Below are 26,556 nucleotides of genomic sequence, written 5' to 3' on the forward strand. Positions count from 1 at the left end.
CAGGTGTCTATTGCTAGGATTTTAAATTGTTGAATTCAACAACCTTGCACTAATTAAATGATAGCTATTTTTAACCCAAATTTGGCAGCCAATCAGGAAAGAATTTCTATCATAAAATGCTAACAACAGTGCTCTAAGACAGAACCTCAGTGTAATCGACAGGAAAGAAAGGCCCTATTCTCAAAACTTGTATTTATTTTTAGCTTGTAAGGATGTTTATTGTTTAAATCACAGAACAGAGCACTACTTGATACTCAAACTTCTTTTCTGTAATTAGATTTCTTCATATAATAAACATTTGGCTTAGACTTTCCCACCATTCCCCTCAAAAGCATTCTTCTTCCAAGACCTATAAAAGAACCACATTTAAAAACGAAGTAAAAATCAGTGATGACTGACTAACACAGAGTCATGCATGTTGCATGTTACATGTTATCTCACAGTTAGAGCATCAGTCCTTGCAATGCTATCCTGGTCCCCTCCATCGGTGTCATACACATTCCTGACGTGTGGGCTGCTGTCACACTACCTGTTGGTCATCTCTGGGATGCTCTCCAGCAGAAGCTACATGCTGATTTCCATTTTCACAGAGGTTGCCCTGTGCATGCCTGGAGCCCACCTCAACACGTCCCAGATGTCTGTGCTTCCTTTAGAACTTCCTCTGCTTACTACTCCTCTTTACATACGGTCAGTTTCTGTAAACAAAGTGACCATCAACTGGCTCAGATCAGCTCAGGAAATCATTCTCCTGCATTCCCATAGGCCCCTCTTCAAAAAACGTTTTAGAATTAAGCAATTTATTTATTTTTCACTAGAGGGTTCACTCTAGAGCCAAGACTAGCCTAGGACTTACTATGTGAGCTAAGATTGCCTTGAACTCATTGCTGGCTCCTGCACCATCATTCAAAGTGCTGGGGTTACAGGTTTGAGTAAGTGTGCCTGGCTTGAAGGATATTTTATAAACATTTTCCTCCTTTCATTTTCAGCTTCCTATTATTTGGCATTTTTTGTTTGAAATTATTGAGTCTTCATCATCTTTCTAGAGAAAGAACTATAAATTTTCAGAGGTGTTTTGTTTGTTTATTAAATTTGTTCTTATTTTGTTTTGTTTTGTTTTGACACAGAGTCTCACTATGCAGCCCTGCCTCTCTTGAAACTCTTTATGTAGGCCAGGTTGGCCCCAAACTTACAGAGATCCTCCAGTCTCTTCCTACCTCCACATCTCTTATATATGACTACTGGGATTAAAAGTACATAGCACCACGCCTGGAAAGAATGTAAAGTAATATCTCATGATTCGAAATTTTCATTGTAAATTTATGTAGATGAATTAGAGAGATGGCACAGCAATAAAGATCATTGACTACTCTTTCAGAGAATCAAATCCTAGCAGTACATATTAAATAGCTCACAACCAAAGGTAGCTTCATTTTCATGGCACCCAAGACATCTTCTGGCCTCTGTGTGCAGTATGCATGCAAACGGTGCACAGATATCTGCTAGCAAAATGCCCATACACATAATAAATTAGAATAGAATGAAATAGAATGTAATTAAAATTAAGAAATAAACATGTCAGTTACAAAAACATAACATCATTTCAGGAGCCATCATGATGCATGTGTAACTTTTTCTGCTTTGCAGCAATGTTCCCACTAATGTCTTGTTTAAGATCCTGTCCTTATCTAAATGAAGAGGGCCAATCATATTTCAGATTTCCAAATCATTTGTCTTAGCCCCCTTTGAGCTCACTCTAAGAACTAAATATTTACTGATTCAGTCCTTGGTCTCTGTCATCCAGTCATACATCTTCATCATCAGCCATGGACTAACAATAGGTGGAGCTGTTCTCTTTCTCCATCTACAGAGTGGTCATATCCATTTTAACGACTTGTGAACACACATGATTAAAAGCATCTCACAATGGCTTGTTTTCTTTTAATGTCCACGATTCTAAACTCTAACTGGAGATTTTCATCTAGTTTGGCAGCATTGTATTAGAGACTGTTAAAGCATTCTTTAGAGTGTTATCAATCTCAAGTTCCATGTCTATAAGACTGCTATCAATGTCCGTATTGGTGCTCTTTTTATTATTATATTCTTATTTTTGATGTAGAGTTTCTCTGCAAAACAATCTGGTTATCCTGGAAGTCAATCTGTACACCTGGCTGGTATCGATCCCACAGAGATCCATCTGTCTCTGCTTCCAGCGTGCTGGGATTAAAGCCATATGCCACTACTGCCGACTATTGATACTTCTTTTAAAGCAACTGGAACATGAGAACTGGTTCTCACAGACATGTCATTATATATGCAAATATTTACCTACTCCAAAATGAAATCTGAAGTCAGTTCTTATTAATTAATCACCATTTTATCTTAGAAGTCCTTGGGATTACAAGTAATTATTTATTTTCATACATATAATCCCACAGATAGAGGAAAACACTATGATGACTTCCAGTACCTGTTTGTTTGTTTGAGTGCTTGTTTTAAACAGGGTTTTCGTAATTAAATTGACCTTAAACTTGCAATTAAGGCAGAAACGACCTCCTCCTCTGTGTTGAAATTGGAGATACCCTAAATGATACCTATCTGTGATGTGTCTTAAAAGTAAACTTATATACATTTATATTGTGTACATATGTATTAAATATATATTTAAATAACAAGTCAGAAGAGTTCATTTGCTAGTAAAAGGGACTGGTTTTACTTTTCTCAGGGTCTAAAATCAATTGTGATTCATCAGCATCTAGAATGTGTGTCTAGTAGTGGGGAGGTCCAAATCCTGAGTGGAAATAAAGATGATGAAGCCTTGCCAATTTAAGATAATTTGAAGAGTAAAATTTCCAAGTCTTGTGTGTTTTTCTAAAAATAACTTTCAGGTATTTTTCTGAGTCTTGACCAAAGGTGAATTTTGAGGAATTTAAGAATCCACTGGGAAAGAATACGGAATAAGGAGATGTTTGTGTAGATATTTCTCTCTTCTCTTTGCCTAAATAAAGAGATGGAATAGGAGACTAATTGATGATTAGGAAAGGCTGGGCTGAAAACTACTCATTGCTCCATGAGCACACAGTGATGTACACGAGTGTGTTCACCTGAGCATGTGCCTGTGGGTTTTGTTCTGAGCCAATATTGATCTTGAAATCCTGCCTGCTTCTGTGTATAAAGTGCTGGGATTAGAGGTGTGTGCCACCAAGCCATTTGCAGAAGGCTGCTATGAAGCCCACTTTATGGGATCTTTATCACTTGCTATCCGTTTTCTGAAGGATGATTTTTTTTCAGAACGCCCAAGATGCATGGAAACCATAGCCTTGGGCAGAAAGGATCCAGAACAATGTGATGTTCTATCTCCTTTCTTCTGTACCCTGAACGTTTAGTGTCTTGATTGCCGCAGGTGCCTCACATATTCTGTTGAACTCAACTGCTTCCTCTGTTTCTCAAGAGCTGTATTCATTTTCTTTGCTTTTACTCAAAACATTGTTTCTGAACAAAGTAAAGATGTGTTATCAGACAGCCTTACAGTTACACCAAACAACAACATGAACTGTCCAATTCTTTATCTAAGCAAGTCATTAGGAAACTTTATCTGACTTGGAAGAAGTACAAAGTTTGTTTTTTTTTTTTTCCTTTTGTGCTACAATACTTTGTCACTAGCTGTATATGAGGGATGGCTTTCTGGGTCCGGACAGGCAGGCTTTGTTAACTTTGGATAACTTTATGTCATTTCTACAAGTACATGATGCGCTCAGGTGTCCCAGCCACAGGGGCTCATAACAGGGCAGTCACCATCCTTACTATTGTCACCTTAACAAATCACACTGACCTTTTCCTTGCTTTGCGATTTTGTTTAAAAACTGCTTTATTGATGAGATCTCTCCTGGGGATGGGACCCAAACGTAATGCCTGCTTCAACCCTGCATTACTACAGAGGTGTCTCCAGTCATTTTTGTGTTTTCTATTTTGGAGACAGATTCACACTAAATAGCAAAAGTAGGCACATAAATCACTATGGATGCCTTGTACTTGTGATGTTCCAGCCTTTGGCTCCAGAGTACCTGCTAATACAAGGTAGCACCGCTAGGACCAACTACAACTCATGTTGATTGAACATCAGGCACTCGCATTTGCTCAGTGATTTTATATATACTAACCTACTAATAAATTCTACCAGACAAATAACATTAGAAGCCTCCTATTATATGTAAAAAAAAATAACACATAACTAGGCTCTTGGACTTTTGACTATGACCATGTCTACAAAATTGCCCGATATCACCATTAAGATATAAACCCAGAAAGAGGATCTTCAGGGCATGTGCTTGAAAGAACCTAAACAGTATTGGTTATTTTCATTCCACCTCCCGTGAATTTCACACAGTGTAATAAAGAATACCACAGTTTTCATGATCGATGGCATTTCAGGTTTCCCTAAGTTTACTGAAATCACATGGTTACTATAAAGGAGTAGTCTCGTGATAAAGAGGACATAAAATCACAGAATTGCTAGACGGAAAAAAAGACTTTGAAGGTGAGTCGTCTGCGCTTCATTTGGTCAACAATGGACCATGTATACTCTACGTACAATGCGGTCTCTTAAGATTGAATTGCCAACTGACATCATGGCCTGTTATATTCCTGTAATTAACTTCTATGGTGTTTGCAGAGAAATGATGAAATCATTGAATAAAGCATTTGTCAGAATATATATCCCTGTGATTATATGGCTGGAGACTGATTTGGTAGAAATAACTGATAGTTGGATCCCCCAGACACTTTCTCAGCCACTCCTGGAATTGTTTGCAGACGTGCTCAGCCGCTCTTTCTGCTACCTCTTATACCCACACTGACCATGTTGATCTGCACATCTTGTTTCCTGAATGCTACTCTCAGATCACTTTCTGAAAATTCTGCTAATTTTTCACATATAGTGGTCCCAGAGTTGATTCTGGCTGGATTATCTTATTGTTTTAACTTTCAACTCTCTTTATTTTCCAAACAGGAGCAAAGTTTATTGGAACATTCCCCATTCCAGACACCTATAATCCAGATGATGATAAAATATATTTCTTCTTTCGGGAATCATCCCAGGAAGGCAGTACATCTGACAGAAGCATTCTTTCAAGAGTTGGGAGAGTTTGTAAGGCAAGATTCATTTATTTTTCTTAAGAACCATGTCTTTGTGCATGAAGTAATGTGTCTTCAGTATTGAAAGGAAGGAGGCCATGCATTACTGATAAATTTGAAAATTAGTTCACACTTCACACTCCTATACATGGGTGATTTTTGAGATGCGTCTTTGAAAAGCAAAAGCAAGTTATTTCCCAATCTGATTTTTGGTTCTTATCTGCCTCCCTGGTCTTGCAGATTATTGGTTCTCTGCTGATGTTCAGTACCATTCAATGCTCTTACCAATAAGACCACTCACTGTCGTGATCCCCAGAGGGAAAATGTTTCCATGTTACATTAGATCATCTCAACTTAATTTGAATAATCACTAGAGTAACTTACACACTAACAAAATCATGTCTGTATTTTTACAAATATACACCACACATATAACAACCATGTCTTTTGTTTGGACCGTTGTATTATATTAAATACTTCCTATGCAATTAATCTAGATTAAGTTCTGAGAGAAAAATGAAGAAGAAAAGATAACTAAAAGCATAAAATGTTTATTTTAAAAAACCCAGTTGAATCTGAATATTGCCATTTTATATAAATTATACTGACCACATAAACAGCTTTCAGAGTTACATTTTGTTCCATCAAGGCTTTTAGTTGATTGGCTATGGACTTTACAGAATAGAGAAAGTACTGGAGCCAAACTCTTGATGTCTGAATGTATGCATTCTTCCTGGATTTGCCTCTGCTGGAAGAACGTTCCCGACGAGACATAAATCAGTGATGAACAAGAGCGATTAAGTTAATGAATACCTTCTTCAGCCATCTTTCTCTGGTCTTAAACAAACTTTTCATTTTCTTCCATCTAAGCTTGTCACTTTCAGTTGCATTCTGTACCCTCAGGCTTCTGAACCGTTCTAGCGGCAGGAATACAAACCATCACCACACTTGAAATTGCTAATGACAACATACCTTTTGAATGAAGCCGACTTTTGAGGCCAGACCATTCTTTACGTACCATCCTAGCCAATAATGCTGTTCCTCCCACTGATCCTTTTTACCCCAGAGGAGACAGATTTTTAAAAGGCATCCTCATTCTCTCAGAGTCCAAAAATCTGTAGTCGTCTTTTAAAGCCTCCTGCTAGGAATGAATGGCCATGCCCGGAGTGTTCTTAGTATGTCAGAGCACTGAAGCATGCCACATAACAATGGTATAATGACCCTGAGAGCCACGTAGTAGACTGACACTTTGTATAAGTGAGGTTTGTTAAATGTGTCAAAGGGGGATTACAAGCAGTAAATGCGTTTCATGAGTCCTTTTGAATACAGTGTATGACAAGTGCGCTGTTTGTGGGAAGTTCAATGCTTATTTCTTAATGGCTATAATCCATTAGACTGAAATTTATTTTTAACAAAAGTAAAGATTTTTTTTTCTGGTATAAATGAATCATAAAGGTAGATGAATACCTCAGCCTTTGTCATAACTATAAATATCTATGTAGAAACTGTAGTTAGAATTTCAACCATTACCCATGGAATGTTCTTTTTAAGCTGTAAGAAAATTCCGGCAAAAATGAAAAGGCAGAAAAAAAGCAGGAAAGGAGTTTACCCAACTCAAACACCTCTGAGAATACACAGTAAGATTGTGTTCTATCAAATCATGAGATCAAATAAAGATGTGATGGATGAGAAACAAAAGAGAGACTTTTCACTTAGTGTGAAAAGAGATGAGTCTCTTAATTGTTCTTTTAACTGTGTGACATCTTAAAACTGCTCACTATATAGCCATAATCTATTGGTCAAATGTCCATGAAATCTGGTTCTAAATTCTTTGTTCACAATTTAATTACTGCACATCCAACTCATAGTCACCGTTACTTTTTATGTTGCTTTCACATAAAAGAATTCTGGCATTATTTGCAATTTATTCTTTTTGTTTTATTTCCCTTACTTCAAAAATGTCTTGGTATTTATTTCTCTACTTTTTTTTCTTAAGCAATAAGAAAACAACATAACTTTATTGTGAAACAAAATTGAGTGTGATAATTGTAAGAAATTAGTACAAAAGGAAGATCTCCTAGTAGGCTGTGGAAGCCCTCTGACTTTCCCAGGTTTTATTATGTTATAGTGGCAGTCCTTTAGCCTGCCAGTTCAGCTCACATTTTCCCACAGTCTGTATTTGGAAACACAAAGGTTTTGTTCTTGCTGCCATTGTTTGCTTTCATATTTAACTAATAATTTGACACGGATTGGAACTCTTGACAGTTTAAAAATTTCTTCCCCTTTTAATATTCAACTTTAAAAATTGGTGTTATATTTACCTGGAAAATCCGTTTTCCTGACTTATTTGTCATAAAATTATTGGTAAGAGGTTTTGGTAATAGACTAACCTTTTACTCTCTTACTCTTCTCTTCTCTCTCTCTCTCTCTCTCTCTCTCTCTCTCTCTCTCTCTCTCTCTCTTTCTGAACATCTACAGAGATTAAAGATTGTCCAAGGGAAGGGCTGATATGTTCAATATTATAATCCATTTATGCCTTATATTTGAATATTTCACCAATAGTATCAAAATATGACTTCCCTAGAACACACAGACACTCCTGATACTAAGCTGTTATTCTTTTTTTAAAAAAAATTAAATTACACTGGGGGAAAGGATATAAAACACACTCATAAAGTGTGATGATATAACTAGGACATATGAGACCTCTAATCTATCAGTGACTTTGAAAGCATCATATGAAGGGAATGATTGAAATGAATTCTCTAGTGTGAACAGGACTACACTACATGGAGGAAGAGAGGACAAGCATTTCATGTGGGATTTGTCCGGGCAGATCTGGCTCATAGGATGCTGAAATCTTGTTTTAAAAATTCAAAGCATGTGTCAGGGGACCAAGGTCTTTGTTGTAAATTAGGTGATACGAAGCTTTGTTTCCATGTTAGCAACCGAGAACATGACCCTAGGCAATAGTGAGGTATTCTATATTTGAGGTACAGAGGGGCAAGATGAATATATTTAGCCCACAATGGAAGAATGCATCTGGATTGAGAAATACTTGTGAGTCGGAAGTCTGTTTTATCCCATATAGTATGAAAAAGACATGAAGGTGTAGTAATAGGAGCGGCGGGGCTGCGTCCCCAGCACCCAGCCACCTGGCTAGCTTATGCCCCGAAATAACAACACACAAACTGTATTCTTTTAAACACTGCTTGGCCCATTAGCTCTAGCCCTTACTGGCTAATTCTCATATCCCGATCAACCCATCACTAATATACTGTGTAGCACCGGTCTTACCGGGAAAGATTCAGCATGTCTGACCTGGAGGGTTGGTTCATCGTGTCTGCCCGGGAAAGGGGAACATGGCCTCTGTTCCAGAGAGCAGAGCTGTTGAGTCTGAGCTCACTTCCTCTTCCTCCCAGCATTCTGTTCTGTTTACTCCACCCACCTATGTTCTAACCAATAAAATGGGCCAAGGCGGTTTCTTTATTAGCCAATGGCTTTCCTCCATCATGAAGGATTATTTAGGAGATATTTCAAAGAGAATCCATTTGTACATATCTAAAGAACAAATAGGTATCTCACTGGTAGATCAGTACAGATAAGTGCAGTTCATGACCATGGTCATGTTCTTGTCTGCAGTATTAATGCAGTGTGTGGTCACATGTTGAAATATGGCTTTGAAGATGAAGAACTGAATTTACAGTATACACCCTTGTTCCCATTCCCAAAATGGTATTGACGTCATCACGTGATAACCACCTTATAGGCAATGTCATTCTAGATGGCCCTTGTCATACAGATAAAAACTCCTATATTCTTGGTAACTAGGTTTTAGAAGACAAGGCAGGGGTCTTGACAATTCCGAACTGGTGCATTCCCTGATGAGAGAGGAAACGGCATAGATGTTATATTGGGACTTCTGCAGCTGATGTGGCTCTGGAATGTGTTAGCATATTAACCTACTTAAAAGTGTGAGCCTGGGGCTCTGTGGCATCTCAGCTCTCGAGTGTGAAATCTGCAGTATGTGTCGGCTTTTGAATCATGGAAGTAACTAAAAGTGTTCAGAAATATTTGTAGCAAGATGAAACACAGATAGAAGCCAGAGGGACAATAGCAGTTTTAAATAAGATATAAATGTCCACAAAAGCAATCTGAGAAGAATTTGTTCCGTGGTATGGTAGGATGGGTTTGAGAGTTATCAAGAGTCACTGGAATGGTGTCCTGATAAAAACTCAGTTGCGGTGGGGGCACCACGCATCCATAATCTGCGTCCTTCAGACACTGATGCAGGCAAATAAAACAGAATGGAGAGAGAAGAGGGTATGTGGATAAGATGGGATGAGAAGAGGAAAAAAAGAACAAGGAAATCAAAGCAGTTTTCAATGATGTTACAGGCCAAAAGTCTCCAGAATTTGACAGTCAACATATAATTGATGACCTCTGCCCAGGGGATAGAAACATTCAACTCAGTATATACCGCCTACCTTCTCTCTTTCTCCATTTTCAATGTACACAATGAAAACACCCATATCTTCTATGACTACTGTATCAAAAAATGTAAAGCTTAAGTAAGAGCATTGGATTTACATGTGGCATATGCTCAATGGATGATTGACATGAATTTCAGGGTATGAGCGAGCATGTAACAATCTAATATAGGAGACTTACATGTAATGAATGTAAACTCTGCCCATAGTACTTGAAAATACACACTCACATTATGTATATGATGACTATAATATGATATATACATATCACATTATGTATATGATAAATAATATATATTTATAAACTATATATGTATACATATGTAATTTCAGAACATATTCAACTTAATATCTCTTAGGAGCTGAAGAAGGTGGCCGTAGTATCCTGTGGGTTAGGTACCAAAGTATTTTGGCAAGCAGTGGAATTGTATTATGTTTCCATTCATTTTGTTGAATTGAAGATAGTATTTCCCGGCTGGCCTGAAACTCGCTGTACATTCCACACTGATCTTAAAATCCCTCAATTCTCTTATCTCTGCTTTCTGAGTGCTGGGCTTCAGAGGTGTGACATAAGGTCCAGCTGGTGTTTTGTTAATTGTAAATGCAGAAACTACTGCTATTTTGCTCTCATTTAAAAAAAAGATTCATTTTATTCTTATTTATGTTTAAATGTGTTTCTGTGTGAGTGAATGCTACATGTCCGTAGTAACACATGGAGACCAGAAGGCCATTGAGTCCCCTGGTGCTGGAACTCAGGGTGTTGTGGGCCATCGGAGATGGGTGCTGGGATCAAATTCTGGTCCTCTGGGAGAGCGGCAAATGCTTTAACCACTGAGTCATCTTTCCAGCTCTCTGCTTTGTTCTTATTTTTAAAAATACTTTTTATAAATGTGTAGTATTTCTGAACACAATTGAAGGACCTTGAAACCATATTTGATAAATATTTATTAATAAGAACTATGAATGTTGGCTAAGATATGTGGAAAGGAGAGGTATCAATTAACTGGTATGTTAATTTCACATGACACTCTTAATCCATAATAGCTCAGAAGAATACCGTTATATTAAGACTTTCTTTCAAATTAAGAATGACTTCCATCATCAAGGGCATATCCCCTAAAAAATTATCTTTCTGTAACATCATAACTTTCTAGCCCAACTATTTAGCACCCCTTTCGAATTTCAAACAGGGTGCTGAGACTTAAGTGATTTTTAAAATCCTTGTTTGAGTTCTATTTAATTGTTTGGTCTCGTTGAACTGTCAATATTTTGAAGTACTAAGTGGGCCATCCTACACCCCGGTGAATTTCTGTCATTCGTGCTAGATTATTTCTATCTCCATGGTGAGATACACTGACTGGATGATCAGGCATAGCCGATGTGGTAAATGATGGAGAGACTTCTGCCTATTTACTTTGCAGTTCAGTACTTTCAGAAACCATCGTACCTCTATATACACTCTCCCCACACTCATGTGTGTGTGTGTGTGTGTGTGTGTGTACGTGCACGCATACCGTTATTAATGTGTAGAAATGACAGTCCCTTAGCGAGGCTAGCTGGCAGCTTTGCACCTCAAGGCTATTTTGATTACACGTGGATTCCCTTCATTTTTGGAAGCATTGTGGCAGGCTTACTTATGCATCCCACTCTAGGTTCCAGCTGCGGGCTATCCCAGTTCCCTTTTTGTTTTGAGCATTTCCTTGTGTCCATGCCAGGAATTCAATTTGGATGGCCCATTCACATAACTTGCCTAGGGGTCTCATTAATAGCTGTTTGCTTCACTTCCACTCGCGTTGTCTATTTTGATATATGGCCCTATTTGGACAATCGCTGCCTTTGAAGATTTGTTTTTAAGGCTGATGACACTCTCTGTATTTATTGATCTCTACAGGGCTGTGGTTTGCGTGCTTACTTTCGGCGTGTCCCTTACAACCTAAGTGAGAGATTTAGTGCCCACAGTTACAGATGTGCTTCTGCGGCACTTCCATCTGCTTTTCCCGTCAGAGAAATTCCTGGGAAGGGATTTATGATACTGGCTGTAGCTTGCAAAGCGAAAATTAGGAGGCCTTGATAGTACCTGAGAACATGCCTACGTGTGCCGAGCTTAACCTGCTGGTGCTTAGAAACGAAGTTCTGTGTCCTCCACATTCCGCATCTCGAATACTCTCCTGAGTTTCTAAAGTAGCTCGAGAAACATTTTCTCCTTTTTGCATTGATGTTCTGCGATGGCAAATCTCAAGCAGCTGCCTATAAATATTATTTAGGAAACGAATAAGAAAACTAAAACAGAAAGAAAACTTTTCCTTGAAAATCCCTGTGGACACTTTATACCCAACATGGTATAAAACTAGGTATGGTGGTGCATGCCTGTAACCCCAGATTTTGGGAGATTTTGGGACGCAGGGGCAGAAGTTCAAAGTCATTCTCTGCCGCATAGTGAGTTCCAGGCCAGCCTGAGCTACATAAGATGCCGTCTCAAACAAACAAGCAAAAATAACAAAAACACTGCTCAGTGTTAATGGACTTACTTTGAGGGAATTCAGATTTTTCCAATCCTTAGACCTCCAAAGAGTAATATACTCCAAGAAATTAGGACAATACGAGTTAGAGTTATGGATTTACCTTTGGTTAAAATTTCAGTCTTTATCCACTGCCGTTCATTTGTATTTTTGGACAAAGAGGGGAATTTTCTGAAGCACTTACAAATAGACATCTTCTCTGTTTTCTTCTCTCCAATTGCTGTCATCAGTAATACTTGTTCTTGTATTATACCTGGAATTAGCAAAACTCTCCTTGTTTTGAATTGTGATGTAAAGTTCATAGCATTTTTTTTCAATAAATGAAAACATTATTCTACCATTGATGTTGTTTCTTGGAGGCCAATACACAGGCCCATCTACAGACCATTGTAAAATATAACATGAAGAACTGGGGAATCAGTACCTTTGTGATTGTGACTTAATGGATTCTCTAAATCAGTATGTCATATTCTTTATCTTATGTGCCATCTGCCATAAAAAGTTGCATCTAGCAGGCTTTAATTAATTCTGTGTTGAGATATGCTATTGAATAATCTAAAAAAAATGCTACTGTTCAAGATGATGGTTCCCGCAAAGCAACTGCCATGCTGGCTCCTCTCTGTGCTTTCTCAGGCTGCACTGAGTTCTTTCTAGGTGCAGAATCTGTTTTTTTTTTTTTTTTTTTTTTTTTTTTTTTTTTTTTTTTTTTTTTTTTTTTTGTAAACTTAAAACATGTCTACATGATTCTATTTAAATAAATAATAATGGTAAGGAGAATTCCAATACAAGATGTTAGACTCGGAAGATTTAAGCTGGAATCATAACATCAGAGAAATAAAGTGAAACCTAGAATAAGGTCACCAAAGCCTGAATGAGGAAACAATGTTTCTCTTCCTGCTTTCTATTCTCAGTCTTCAGCTAGTTGTGACTGTGTTTCTTGTGTCTGGTGCATGTGAGAATAACAAAACTGTTCTCACCACTATGCTATACTGAGATAATTGCAATTTTATTAAGACTGCTTCAGTTACTCTTTACATGATATCGTACTTGGTAATCCTGTCAGGTGAGTCATAGAAACCAAGGTGAAACCTCAGTAACTCACACAGAAATGGGTGACATGCCACATGAAACACAGCCTTATTTATTTACTTGAGAGAATGCAGTTATACAGACGTGTGCCTTTAGTAAAAGAAACTATCAGAGTGACTCCCCTTCCCTTGACCAACATCAGATCTACTGAGACCTACTCGCTAATGCTTCCAAAGACACTGAAGGCTTTTCTGATTCTTAGGATCTCAAGTAAGCTCCAGGTAGCTTGACAGCCAAGAACCTTTATTTCCACCTACTAACAGCTGACAGTTGAGATATCTTAGAAGTCAAAATAAAAATATAAATACACAAGCCGCTTAGAAAAAGGGCAGAGGAGAAAACAAGCCATTTGCCTGTATAACACATGTGACTTCTTGAACTCATAATTTTTAAGATTGCACAATCTTCTTATATACTATGCAAACATTCTCCTAACTCAGCACATCTCCATGCCTTGAACATACAATTCAATAATATTCTAAATTACTTTCCTGATTTTATTGATTTCAAAAATTTATCTATACAATTTAATGTCAATTGATATATTTCCTTTATCTTTCTTTTTTCTAAGCATAGGTGAAAGTGACAATATAAAGTACCGAGAGATCTTTAAACCTCTTTACACAGATAAAACTAGGGTTAGCATATGAACCCAGTGTTGTGAGCCTTAGGTCACAAGACACACTCAGTAAAAGCTCATATGTGATGGCCCTGAGCTACTCTGCATGGCAGTGTAATGTTTATATAAACCTAAAATTGCTCGCATAGAAGAAAGGATTTCTATCCATTAGGGTATATCATGACTGATCTGCTAGACGAAAACAATTCCTAATCTGTTGTCAAACCACCAGCAAACAACAACACACAGGCACTGTCCTTCATCACCCTGGGGAGCACAAGAGTTCAGGCTTGTTTACCCTCATCTCTTTGTTACTTTCATGTGCATCTCTGTGCAGAGGGAATCACAACAAAGCACTCCTGATAAATAGAGTGGAGGCACACAGAAGCGACTGGTGACCAGGAGCTGCCCAGTCTGACATCTCAATAATAAATCTTTTGTGTTGGTAAGACCGCTGGCTTCTGTAGAGCTTCACAAAGAAGAGTGGACTTGTGACAATTTAGGACAAGAGCGATTACCTTTGCTCAGCCTTCTTCCGGGCTAAAAGTTCTCAAAGGGGATTTTGTGGATTTGCAAACAAACACAGGGGCAGAAAGCTGGGCAAGAAAGTCTGACTGATGCTTCCTTGCAGAAGAAATACAAAGTCTAGTGCACTGGACTTGCCTAGCCTGTGGTCCAGGTTTCTCTGAAAGTCAATGTCCAGTCCTCCAGTGTTTACTGAGAGCATTGTGCCAAAGCTGCGCTCACTGCACTGCTGAGAGCAGGAAGCTTCCACTTGGTTTGTTTTGTTTGTTTGTTTTTATCATGAGCTCCTTAAGAAACTTGACAGGATGGCTGGGTAGAGAGACAAGGCAAGATTGCTCCATTTAAACGTGCACATTTTTAGTCATCAGATTAAGCAATAAATATTCCCCTTTTAATCAACAAAATTGGAGCTAGTGGGTTGGATTTTTTTTCATTTTTACCATAGATAAGAATTGAAAGTAAAATAGGGAAAATGTTTGAATATGGGCACTTGTTGACATTTGATATACCAAGTTTAGGAAAGAATGATACTCTGAGATATGATCATTCAAAAATCCATATTGAGATAAGTCTGGCTTTACATCTTCAGAGGCATCAAACAGTAGCATACTGTTTGAGCAATGATACTCAGAGAGTAGATATACACAATAGAAATTTAAGAGCAATTATAGACATGCCTGTTAGTTGAGCGGCATTAAATAGTCTGCTATGTGGTTTTCTTAAAGACAAATATGATTTTTTCATTTCATTTCTAATTGCAATCCTTGAGTACTTCCTCGCTGTATACTTAATGACATCCAGGCACCTTGGCCTTCTATGAAAGCCTCTCTTGGTCTTTCCCTAATTTACTTTTCCAGCATATTCCTTTACTAGTTTAATTGATCCCAGTTTTCATTGAAACAAGCTTTGTCTTGGTTCTCTCAGTATGTTTTGCATTGCTCTATCTGTTGTACTTTTCCCCTAATTTCCAGCCCCCGGGGTCATTTCTTCAACTCATCTTTCCACATGTGCCCTGGCGCTGCCTGTCACTAACAAGACAGAGAATCGAATCTGCCGCATCCCAAACACCTCTGTTGTTCTCCCCGTGTGCAGAAACTCCAGCAGAGGTTCCATCCGTGGCTCTCCAAACCTTTCTAAAGAATTTATTCAGTTTTCTTTGTAAAACTAGTTATTTCTTAACGATTAAACATATATTTATTAAGTAAGCACCCGATTGGCGGTACTGTACAGAATATTCTAATCGCCGGGCAGTGGTGGCGCACGTTTTTAATCCCTCTCTCGTAAAGCAGAAGCAGGCGGGTCTCTGTGATATCGAGACAAGCTTGGTCTAAAAGAGCTAGTTTCTGGACAGGTACCAAAACTACAGAGAAAGCTTGTCTCAAAAAAAAAAAAAAAAAGAAAAAAGAAAAAGAAAAAGAAAAAGAAAAGAAAAGAAAAGAAAAGAAAAAAAAGAATATTCTATTCAGCGAAGGCACTAAGAAGTTTCTAGTGCTAGCTTAAACTACCTAGAAATTTAATGCTATTGCAGATTTTATTATTATCAAATGTAGAAAATCTGAACTGCATGGTTGACAAACAAACAACAACAACAACGAAATCATCTAAAGCCTTCCTCCTCTGTCTCCCTTGAATTTAAGGGCTTCCTGTTTATACAATTGTATTTTTATTGTGTCTGTGCCTACACGTATGATTAGATATTTATATATGTAACCATAAGCTCGTGTGTATTACAGACCTATTCCATTTTTCATAATGCTTTAGAATCATTAAGCTTTAAAGAGATAGTTGCTGGGCAGTGATACACATTAATCCCTGAACTCAGAAGGCAGAAGAAGGTGGCTTTCCGCTAGCTCAAGCCACAATGATCTACACAGTGAGTTCCAGGCCAGCCAGCGTCACAAAATGAGACCCAGTGTTAAATTTTTAAAAAGAAAAATGAGTGAGACAAAAATCTGTTAGATGTTATGATTTGTTGACTAAGTACATGAAGTATTTCATTCAAGATTGATGCCTTTAAAGTTTAAAATTATCCTTTAATTTATATGGTTGTATCTTATAAATCTAAAATAAATCAATAAAAGAATACTTCTTTTGGTTGATCAAGAGATATCCCTGTTCAATAGGAAGGAATGAAAAAGATGAGTCACAGTGAGTTGCAAATAGTGGCACTCGGTGTATGGTCTCTGAAGACAGGAGGCTCGTTGGTCTTCCTTCTGTGTCCCCTTCATTTTTTGAAGAACACAGTATATATGGGTATATATATATACATATATATATGTGTGTGTGTGTATATATGTGTAGATATATTGTATATGGACTCAGTTTTCTTTCTTAGAATTGTCATCCAGACATTCTCCTTCCATTTAGTCTAGATTAAAGACATTAAGTAGAGAAGGTATGTACTCGATAGCCAAATACCAAACTTGTCAGTTAAATTTTTCATTAGTTTTCTAGAATTTGGGATGAGAAAAGACAAAAGATTTATATGGCATTGTTAAATGTAAGTAGAATAGTGGAAAATGTATCTAAGAATAATTTTGATTGAAATAAAATTATTAATGTATGCATTCCATGAATCATTTGCATTCTATTCTTTATGAGCACAGGGAAAAGCTAGCTTATTTGAAAACATTTTTTATTTTCTTATAAATTTAATGTATAAAAAGACACTCTGGTTATTCTGTTTATTTGAAGTGGATGTCTATGTTTGGCTCAATGTTTAAAACTATTTTAAATAAATGCTTCTGAGAAGAAGTAATGTATGAAAATGTAGGTTAATACTGAAAATTATTTTCATATGCATGTGTGTGTATACTTATGGCTCCTCGATGTTTAATTAATACTACACTAGTTTGTGGAAGACCATTTTTATTCTATAATTAGGCCTATTTTGAAAATATGAAAACATTGTTCTTAAGTACCAATATGATATATAAGTCATTCTAACAGCTATTGAACCCAAGTTGCCTGGCACTATACTAAACACGTTACACAAAACTTTCCATTTAATCATCAAAATAACTGAATTTTAAGACATTAATCATATTTTATCAATGACAAACTAGAGATGTGTTAGCATTTTATAGGTCATGAACAAAAACTTGGCAGACACAGCATTTGGCCCTGGGCTGTTTTAATTACTGCACTCTGCTTGCATACCAGGGTTAAAATGCTCGCATTGCTTTCATTTAGCCATTGCTTTCATTTAACCGTAAGGAAACATTTCTGGTTGAGTACAAACTAACTTTTCCATGATTGAGTAGTTGAAGCAAATACTCGGATTGCATTCCTTGAAAAAAGATAGTGTTCCTAAGGTACCACCTGTAAACCTGGCCAGGTTTAGTTAGTTGTAACTACTGGTAACTTTTTAACCTTTTTGTTTCCCTTTCTTTTAGAACGATGTAGGAGGGCAACGAAGTCTGATAAACAAATGGACAACTTTTCTTAAGGCGAGACTGATTTGCTCAATTCCTGGAAGCGATGGGGCTGATACTCATTTTGATGAACTGCGTAAGCCACGTGTCCCTTGTTCTTAGAAAAATCTTACGACTTAATCAAGTAATTAAGCATGTGTTTATTCTAGCATCATTAGGCAGATACATCCATTCACAATTAAGCGCAGCCGGGAGGAATTGTTGTTACTAAATAACATTCACACATGCAAAGCTTATGTTTTGCCCTCAGTCTGGAGGCACAATATTCGAAGTATTTCTGTATTCAAAAGAACCTCAAATTTAATAAAGGAAGTATAGTTAATTACAGTAATTAGAAGATGCAAACCAAGAGGCTAGAAAGTCTATCCATTCTTCCCTCTTTCCTTGGTGGGAACAACTTCCTCCAGGTGGAAGAACTCTGGGTGGATTCCTTGTTCCTAGGATGCCCTCTGCTGGGGAGTGTGGAAGATTTGTTGACCGTGGTCATCCACTCAAATATTTAGAGAGATGGCAGACAGATTTCTTTCAATTTCTTCTTTTTTAGTCCTCTAAAATCTAGTTCTGAAAATATGTTAGTTACACATAAAGTCAACATCATTAGTTTTTATCTTCTAATTTTATTTTTGAGCGTGCAGAATGGTTTCGTCCTCTACTTATTTCCTCAGTATTATATGCTTTACTCATATTGAAAATAAACACGCCCATATCTCACATAATTCTGCAAAACATTTTACTCCTGAGTAAATTGGGAGCATGGGGACCTTGGGAGAGGCTTGAAGAGGAAGGGAGAGGCAGGGAGGGGAGCAGAGAAAAAGTAGAGCTCAATAAAAATCAATTAAAAAGCCATTTTAGTGCTGTATCCACTGCACATGCGCATATTTTCACATTGACAGACGAGGCTCAACCCATTGCAGCATAACATGTTTTTAAACTGTTGGGTAAAATGTTCCTTTCGTCTCTGGTTTCCATTTTATATGGAATCACAAACCCTTAATTGGAAATAGTCATGGTGACTGCCAACTGAGTCATCCCATTTACCCTTGATTGACACATCCCAATAAGAGGTTATTCCATATAGCTTGTGAGAAAGCTTTTACCCTTAAGTCCTTAATACTGTAGTGATTCATCTTTATGTTGCGTGTTGCTTAGAGTTCTTGAACTTTTATATATTATTAAAAAGCAAATGTACTACTGCAAAACAAAAATATATGGTACATAATTATTTTTCCATTAACAGAAGACATTTATTTACTCCCTACGAGAGATGAAAGAAATCCTGTAGTGTATGGAGTCTTTACCACAACCAGGTAGGTTGAACACAAGTCTTTTTTTTTTTTTTTTGTCTAACATATGAAGAGATTTATTCTAAGGAATATTGCTAGGCAATTCCAAAAAACCAAAAGTCAAGCTATTGGGAAAAGGTAGGGAGTTGAATTGTCAGCATAGCACAAACTACTTTAGTGATAGAATCTGAGCATATTTTATCTGGGTTTTATAATGTTTGTGAATTTATTCAATCAGGTTCACCCAGATTATCAAAGATCATCTCACTAAAATTAACTGATCATGGAATTTGATTGTATCTATTAAATACATTCATCTGAGTAAATAAGCCTTTTGTTTGAATAGTTGAATATGTTAGCCTGGTGAAATGCTACCTATTTGGTTTGTGTATGTTGTTTGTCTGTGTAGAATAATGAGGATCTTTGTGGCCATGTCAGACTCTCATATCTAGCCAGTCTGATGCCAGTCCATTCTGTACTTTCTTACTTAAAGCTTTAAAAAGAGCTTTCTTGTTTATATATTTTATTATCATGTGTTTGTATCCATGTGTGTGTAAGTGCAAGTGTGTGCGGATGCCCATAGAAGCCAGAATATGGCATCAGATACGATACATACTTTGTAGTTGGATTAACAGGAAGTTGTGAACTGCCTGCATTGGGTGTTGGAAACCTAAATATAATCCCCTGAGCAATCTCTCCAGCCCCAAAGAGAATGCTTTTTTTTTTATGTATAGGAGCCAATCAGTTGTCAACTAGTTTGTTTCACATGCGTTTGTGTGCTAATACCCGCCCACGATGCTTCATCTCTAGCCCCGCATTAGAAGCTACTCTAGTTATCACTGTGACCAAACACTCAAAAGACGCAATTTTTAAGCGAAATGACTCACCCTTCCAAGATGTAATTCATTATGACGTGCCTCAGGAGCTTGCTCACACTTGAGAAAATTATGAAGCAAAGCAAGACAAGGGCCAAAAGCAGAGGTCTCACCTCCCAACCTCAAAGAATAGCACTACTTACTTGGGAACAGATATTTAAAAGAAAATGAGTCTGTTACGGGTATCTTATGTTCAAACTATTACAATAGCTGTATGATCTTTTTAATTTTCCTTCATAGTTGTGCAGCATAAATATTTTTACCATTGGACCAGGTTTTAGTGTCTTAGGAATGTATTCATATTAGTTCTTTTCATACCAGCAAGGTAGCTCTATCCTAATTACCACAGATAACGTTCACCCAGCCCCCAGTACGTTCCTGCTGTTTTCAGTTTTTATTTTCTTTTGCTATACACGATGCATCACTGACTCACCTGTGCTCATACCCCTGCGCACATTCACATGCATATCTCTAATATGAAATCACAGAATAAAATGGTTAGGTAACAAACATATACATGTAATACTCATAATTAGTGCTTTCCATATGTGTAACCATAGAGGAAGAAATACATGAATGAGGGACCTAGTTACTTGATGAAGCTGTAATCCATCAAAGGACGGAGCATTGTTGACTTCAAACCATCTATATCACAACCCCCTTGTCACCCTAATGAGTAGAGGTGGCTGCTTTGAGCAGTCCACTGAACTGCTCTCTAAGATTAGTGGTCAATTCCTATCAATAATGCCAGCCTAAAGCTTGTCCTTATTTTCATACCTATGTTCTTGTCTGGTTTCTGCATAGTGCTGCCGTGTAATACCGTTGAGATTACATGACTTCTAAGAGTTTGTAGTGGCATCTACAAACCCTTTATAAAGGTGTGGCCTCTTTTCTCTTCATCCTATTTTATTCATTGACTTACTTTTGACTCTGTTTAAGGGACACAGACCTTTTCAGAGTATGTCTAGAATACTTCTCAGTTTTGCATGTATCTTCCCTTAACTCTTTATTAATGAAAGAAATGACTCTGGTGTCTCTATTTGAATAAATTTATCGTATTTTTCTCTCCATGGTGAGCCCCTTATAAGCTTGAATTTTTTGTGGATTCAAAATATATCATCAAACAAATTATATTTGATCAATTGTGGGACCTAAGAGGAAAATATTTTAATGTGGATATTATGAAGACACCCCAAGAGCTCCTGTTTGGGAATCCATTTTTCTATTAATGTGCAAAGAACATAAAAAATGCAAGAGGAGCAATTGCCTGCAGTGGCTCAAGTATCTCAGATCTAGTTTTCTTGGCCTCTTTCCATGAAAAATTTTTCTTTGAAGTTGATGTGTGTTCCACACACAGATGTAGATATGTGCCAGGGAGACAGAGCCCCGAGATACTTCTTTCATTTTTTTTTTCCTATCAAATTTATGCCCACCCAGGGTGTAAAGTTACAAAACAGCTCTTTGTTCCTTTGTGTTCTTTCTTGTTTTATTTTTAATGCTGCCTTGAAGACTGAGGTCACTTTAGAATGCATGTCATATCTTTTGTCTAGCGAAAAGACATAATTACCCTTTGATAATGGTGCATTATTTCTTTAAAATATAATAGGCAGATATGTAATTATTATCACAGTATCACTTTCCTCCTATCTGCTTGCTTACCATTACCTTCTGATGTTTCCCATTGACACCATTCCAAGACTATTAATGACTGAGCTTCCAAATGCTGAAGAATCATTAGTTTGTGTAAAGCAGGAATGACGTCATTTGGTTAGAAAGGTCTATCTTAGTTTTAAGAGTAAGCCTCAAAGAAAATTTATTTTACTTTCCAGGAATAAAGCAAAAAAAGAAATCCCTGAAGGGTGCTAACAGTTGTCATCTCTGTCTTGTACAGTTTTAGAATTCCTGGGAAAATTTTAGCTGCTTAATATGTTTGCTAAAACCACATGATTATGGCCACATTAAGTATTAAGTAGACGACTGCAATTCATAAGCCGATTTCAAGCAATGAAAGTTTATTGCTGCCTTAAAAATGGTTTTAACAAAATGATGTGAACAACAAATTCGTTATCCAAACTCTGGATATGCAAGCAGTTTTAGTGGAACGACAAAGGCCAGGAAAATGTTTAAGTCAGCAAACACATGCAACGAGTCTGACAACCTTAGATAAATGGTGTGGTCTTTAAAAAATGATTACTGTTTTAAATACAGATAAATAACTTCTTACATTTTAATATCTTTGTAAGTATTATAATGATTTCAAAAACTAAACAATATGTAAGTGAGTATCATATTTTAATCATATCTAGCCTACAGTATTTCTGCATCGTTGGATCTCAACATGTTCGACATGACCCCTCCTTGGGTCACGTATCAGATAGCCTGCATATCAGATATTTACGTTGTTATTCATAACAGTAGCAAAATGACAGTTATGAAGTAACAATGAAGATACTTTTATGGTTGGGGAAACCACAGCATGAGGAACTGTATCAAAGGGTCGCAGGGTTAGGAAGGTTGAGAACCACTGTTGTACCTGTCCCCTGAGGATCCATGAGGATCCACTTCCGCACCCTTCTCGCTGCATGCCTCCATTACCTACCTGTAAGACAGTTATCATGGTCACATCCCAATCAGAATTACTTGCCTACAAACTCCTTCAAGGCATAGACACATATTTTGGCAATGCCAACTAGAATGTGCCATCTGTTCTCCACAAAGCTCTTGGGTGCAGTTATGAGCGCACGGGGTGAATGACTGGATCACGTTCCTTTCTTTCAGCTCCATCTTCAAGGGCTCTGCTGTGTGTGTGTATAGTATGGCTGACATCAGAGCTGTTTTTAATGGCCCCTATGCTCACAAGGAAAGTGCAGACCATCGCTGGGTCCAGTATGAGGGAAGGATACCTTATCCCCGACCGGGAACGGTATGTACCCAACTGAATAACTGAATTATTTCCTTCATTTCACACTCAACTCCTAATTCTCCTATTACCAACTCTAACATTTCTTAAAGCCACATGTGCTTGCTGTTGATTTTGAAATAATGTATTTGTTTATAGTGATGTATTAATATTTCTATTATTCAAGTAAAGTTAAAAGTTTTTGAATGACAACTTTAAGTTTTAAGGAACACAGTGGACTATGTTCTGATGTTTGTATTGTGATGTTATTACAGAATTTAGCACATATATGTCAATTTAGTTGTTCAGAATGCACAATTGTAAATCACATGAAAATGTCAAATGAATAATTGTTTTGTTTCTTCATCTCTGCATATATCTTACATATGCCTCTAGGATTTCTTAGTGTCTGGTTCTTCCATTAAAAGCTCTTGATACACATCAGTTTTTTTTCTTTACTGTACTGAACTTTTAAATAATATACAAGTCTTAGGGTAGAAGAAATTCTAAACAACTTGGGGTACAATAAAATATTTCATGTTACGTAGTGTAACTAAACTTGTATGTATTATCGTGCAGCTATTTCTATTATTATTATTTCTCAATATGAAAAATTTCCAGGATATTTTGTCTTAACTAATGGGTATTGATTATTCTTTTATTTTAATTAACTAATTTATTTGGGAGGTTATTTGTTATTTCTGTGGATAATTTTATATTTGTATGATGTTGCTCTTTGTTTATTTATTTATATATTTGGAAAGAGGGTGACTTTTTCTGGGGAAATGTGAAAACACCAGAAAGATCCCCTTGAGAGACAAAAAAAAAAGAAAAAAAGAAAAAAAGAAAAAAAAAGAACAAACTATTATATCTCCAATCTCCAGCTAGGTTAGAGATCAATGGGTTTACTGGTGTCAATTACATGAATGAGAGATTTCCTTCAGGAGCCAGGGTGACTCTCAGGCAACCACGTCACTGAAAAAGTCCCACCTCGCCTGGGTTATAACTTCTTATTTAATTTGCTGTTTGTAAGCCAAACGTTGGGGGCCATCTGTCGTAAACTGCAAGTTGGGCCAACATCTGTTGGAGCCCAGCCTGGATGAAATTTGCATGTTCCAGGATAGAAGTGTGAGGATTACAATTATTAAGCAAAAGGGAGAGAGATGTAGGAGACATAAAAGTCAGAATAACACCAGGAGGGACATTCAGTGAATACTCAACCCTGAATCACTCCACATGATTATGTGCTTCACTCCAAAGGGAAGTGGGAGGCCACAGATTTTGTTAACCTCATAGAAGGAATACACCAAGTATCCTACAGGCAGCTCATTCGTCTTGGCTGAGATGATGTATCCATTGTTTCCAACTCTCTCTTTTCTCTTCTACCTATCCCCTGATAGCCACCATATTGGTCTTTGGTTCTGTGACTTTAACTACATCAATACTTCATATAAGTAAATTCCAGACATCTGCGAATGGATTGCTTTACCAAGCAATACCCTAAAAGCTCTTTCATGTTACATATCGTAGAATTTCTTTACTTTTTAATAGCTCATCATATTCCAGTTGTGTGTGTGTGTGTGTGTGTGTGTGTGTGTGTGTGTTCATGCACGTACTTATTATCTGTTCATCTATCAGGGAACACTTAGTTGTCCTACATCTTTGTTTCTTAGAATAGGATTGCAATAAAACTAGAAATGATTACACTACTTTCAGGTACTGATTTAATTCAAGCCATTACAGTTTTGTTTTTGGCTGTGTTTCCCCCCCCACCAATCATCTGGGTATTATAAATGGAAGGGTTTGGAACTGGGGCCATCTACATTAAATACAATAAATAATTTTGATACACAGGCACAGCCACTGAATCTTACCATATGCATTCATTGAACACAGTTATCAAAATAACTCCAGACCAACCTTGCCTTGTAGTTATAACATAAGTGAATAAGGCTGCGGTGAGGTTTGCTATCACCGTTTTCTCAGCTACCACCTGAAAAAGCCGTAAATACTGTGGAAGCCTTAAACAATACTCATTACATGACACTTGTAAGCACACAGCCATTTTTCCGAAATGGCAATTAGTGACTCCCACAAACCAGAAGTTGCATAGGTTTGTGTTTTTCATCAGTGATAAAAGAGAAAACAAAATATGTCAAATATGCTGATATTTGCTGCTGTACCCTCAAAATAGTTATGACCAAATTTTGAAATGTCTAAAAGAATGCCTACATTTTTAAATTTCTGTCCTTATTTGCTCAGTTATTTTTCAATGATTCTTTACTATTTTATTTGTTTTTAATGATCATCCTGTTTCTACGTTGCAAATATTTTATTTATTGAAAATAAATTAATTTAAATTGTAACGCCGACGTTGAGTTGGGAATATCATGTGGTTGATGTGAAAATGTATTACACAAGTGCTTTTTACCAAATGAACTTTATCACTTTAAATAACCACATTCGTAAAATCAGTGAAATTAGGTTTCACAGACTATCAAGTGACCACCCTTATAAAATTTGAGAATGTACGAGTTAGAATGAGTGATAGAGACATCATAACTCACCCTCATATTACACTGGAGGAAATTAGTGTCCAAAATAATTAAATAGTATACCCAATCTCATATTACTCAAGCAGCAGACTGAAAGGGTTGGCTGGGCGGAGTTTTATGGTTAGTCTTTCCCTTGTCCTGTGATATAATATTTACCTCTTTCTTAACATTTCCCTCGCAAATATATGCCAACATACCCTATCTAAAACTATATTTGTTTTATATAATTTTCTGCCATACTCTCCTATCTGTGCTTATTAAAAATACAAAACTATACAGCTATGGTCTTGCTCCAATTCAGACATTTTATATAAAATTGCAACTGAACATTGCTTATGACCGACACTTTCATAAATACTTACAACTAGAATCTTGAATTGTTTCTCCTCGGCCTGGTCTGTCTTCTAGACAAGTATAATGAAGCTCTGTAGCCTTGCAACACTTGATATTTTTATTTTAATATAAGGAAATACTTCTAACTTCGGTGAAAGATTTGCTGAGTACAGAATTTACTTCTTGTGCATTGGTTAGAGTCTTTGGTTTTGTATATTCTGTATCCATATTACTACTTTTATGATTGAACACTGAGTTTATATCCCAAGAGGGACCCTAGTTAAATGCTTACAGGCACGGGTCATTTTATCTTGCTTAATTTCCTCCTTTTAGGTAGGATGTTGTACCACTGTGGACCAATGCCAAATCTCAATTCCTAGTCCATGATGCTTTAAGTTAATAAACCTGCAGAGTCACAGAGATTTTCCCTCCGTGATTCTTCTGCCCTCTGGTGTCTGGAAAGAACAGCTAGCAAACCATGTTTTGTTCAGGTGAATTTGTAGTATCTTTACTTTTCTGTTTGTTTGGTGCAGTGAGGTTCTGACTGAAATGAAACATCAAAACAAAAGTAAAACAAAGAGTGTTACAAATCAGACATGAAAGCCAAACTGGACGCAGGATAAAAACTATAGTCTGAAAAATACCTCAATCTCAGGAAGATCTGTGAAGGATGATTTCAATTTTGAGATTTGATCTATTAGAAATAATTCAATGCAATCTTAGCAAATAAGGAAGTTTATTTTACAGTTTTATTCTGTGTTCACAAGAAAGTTGTGTGTGTGTGTGTCTGCTGTGTTTATTTTGT

General features: G+C 36.9%; 1 protein-coding gene across 2 annotated transcripts in view; it reads left to right on the plus strand.

Annotated features, from left to right (window-relative positions):
* The window catches only part of Sema3d (semaphorin 3D), a 181,204-nt gene that overhangs the window by 126,081 nt on the left and 28,567 nt on the right, over positions 1-26,556 (plus strand). For both annotated transcript variants that reach the window (XM_050139787.1, XM_050139788.1), the window contains exons 8-11: positions 5,006-5,148; positions 17,768-17,882; positions 19,044-19,113; positions 22,743-22,887. In XM_050139787.1, the coding sequence (XP_049995744.1) occupies positions 5,006-5,148; positions 17,768-17,882; positions 19,044-19,113; positions 22,743-22,887 (473 nt within the window). The remainder of the gene's footprint in view (positions 1-5,005; positions 5,149-17,767; positions 17,883-19,043; positions 19,114-22,742; positions 22,888-26,556) is intronic.

This window comes from Alexandromys fortis, unplaced genomic scaffold, assembly GCF_014885135.2.
Source record: "Alexandromys fortis isolate MF-2015 unplaced genomic scaffold, M_Fortis_MF-2015_v1.1 scaffold_38, whole genome shotgun sequence".
In the NCBI taxonomy this organism is placed as follows: Eukaryota; Metazoa; Chordata; class Mammalia; order Rodentia; family Cricetidae; genus Alexandromys; species Alexandromys fortis.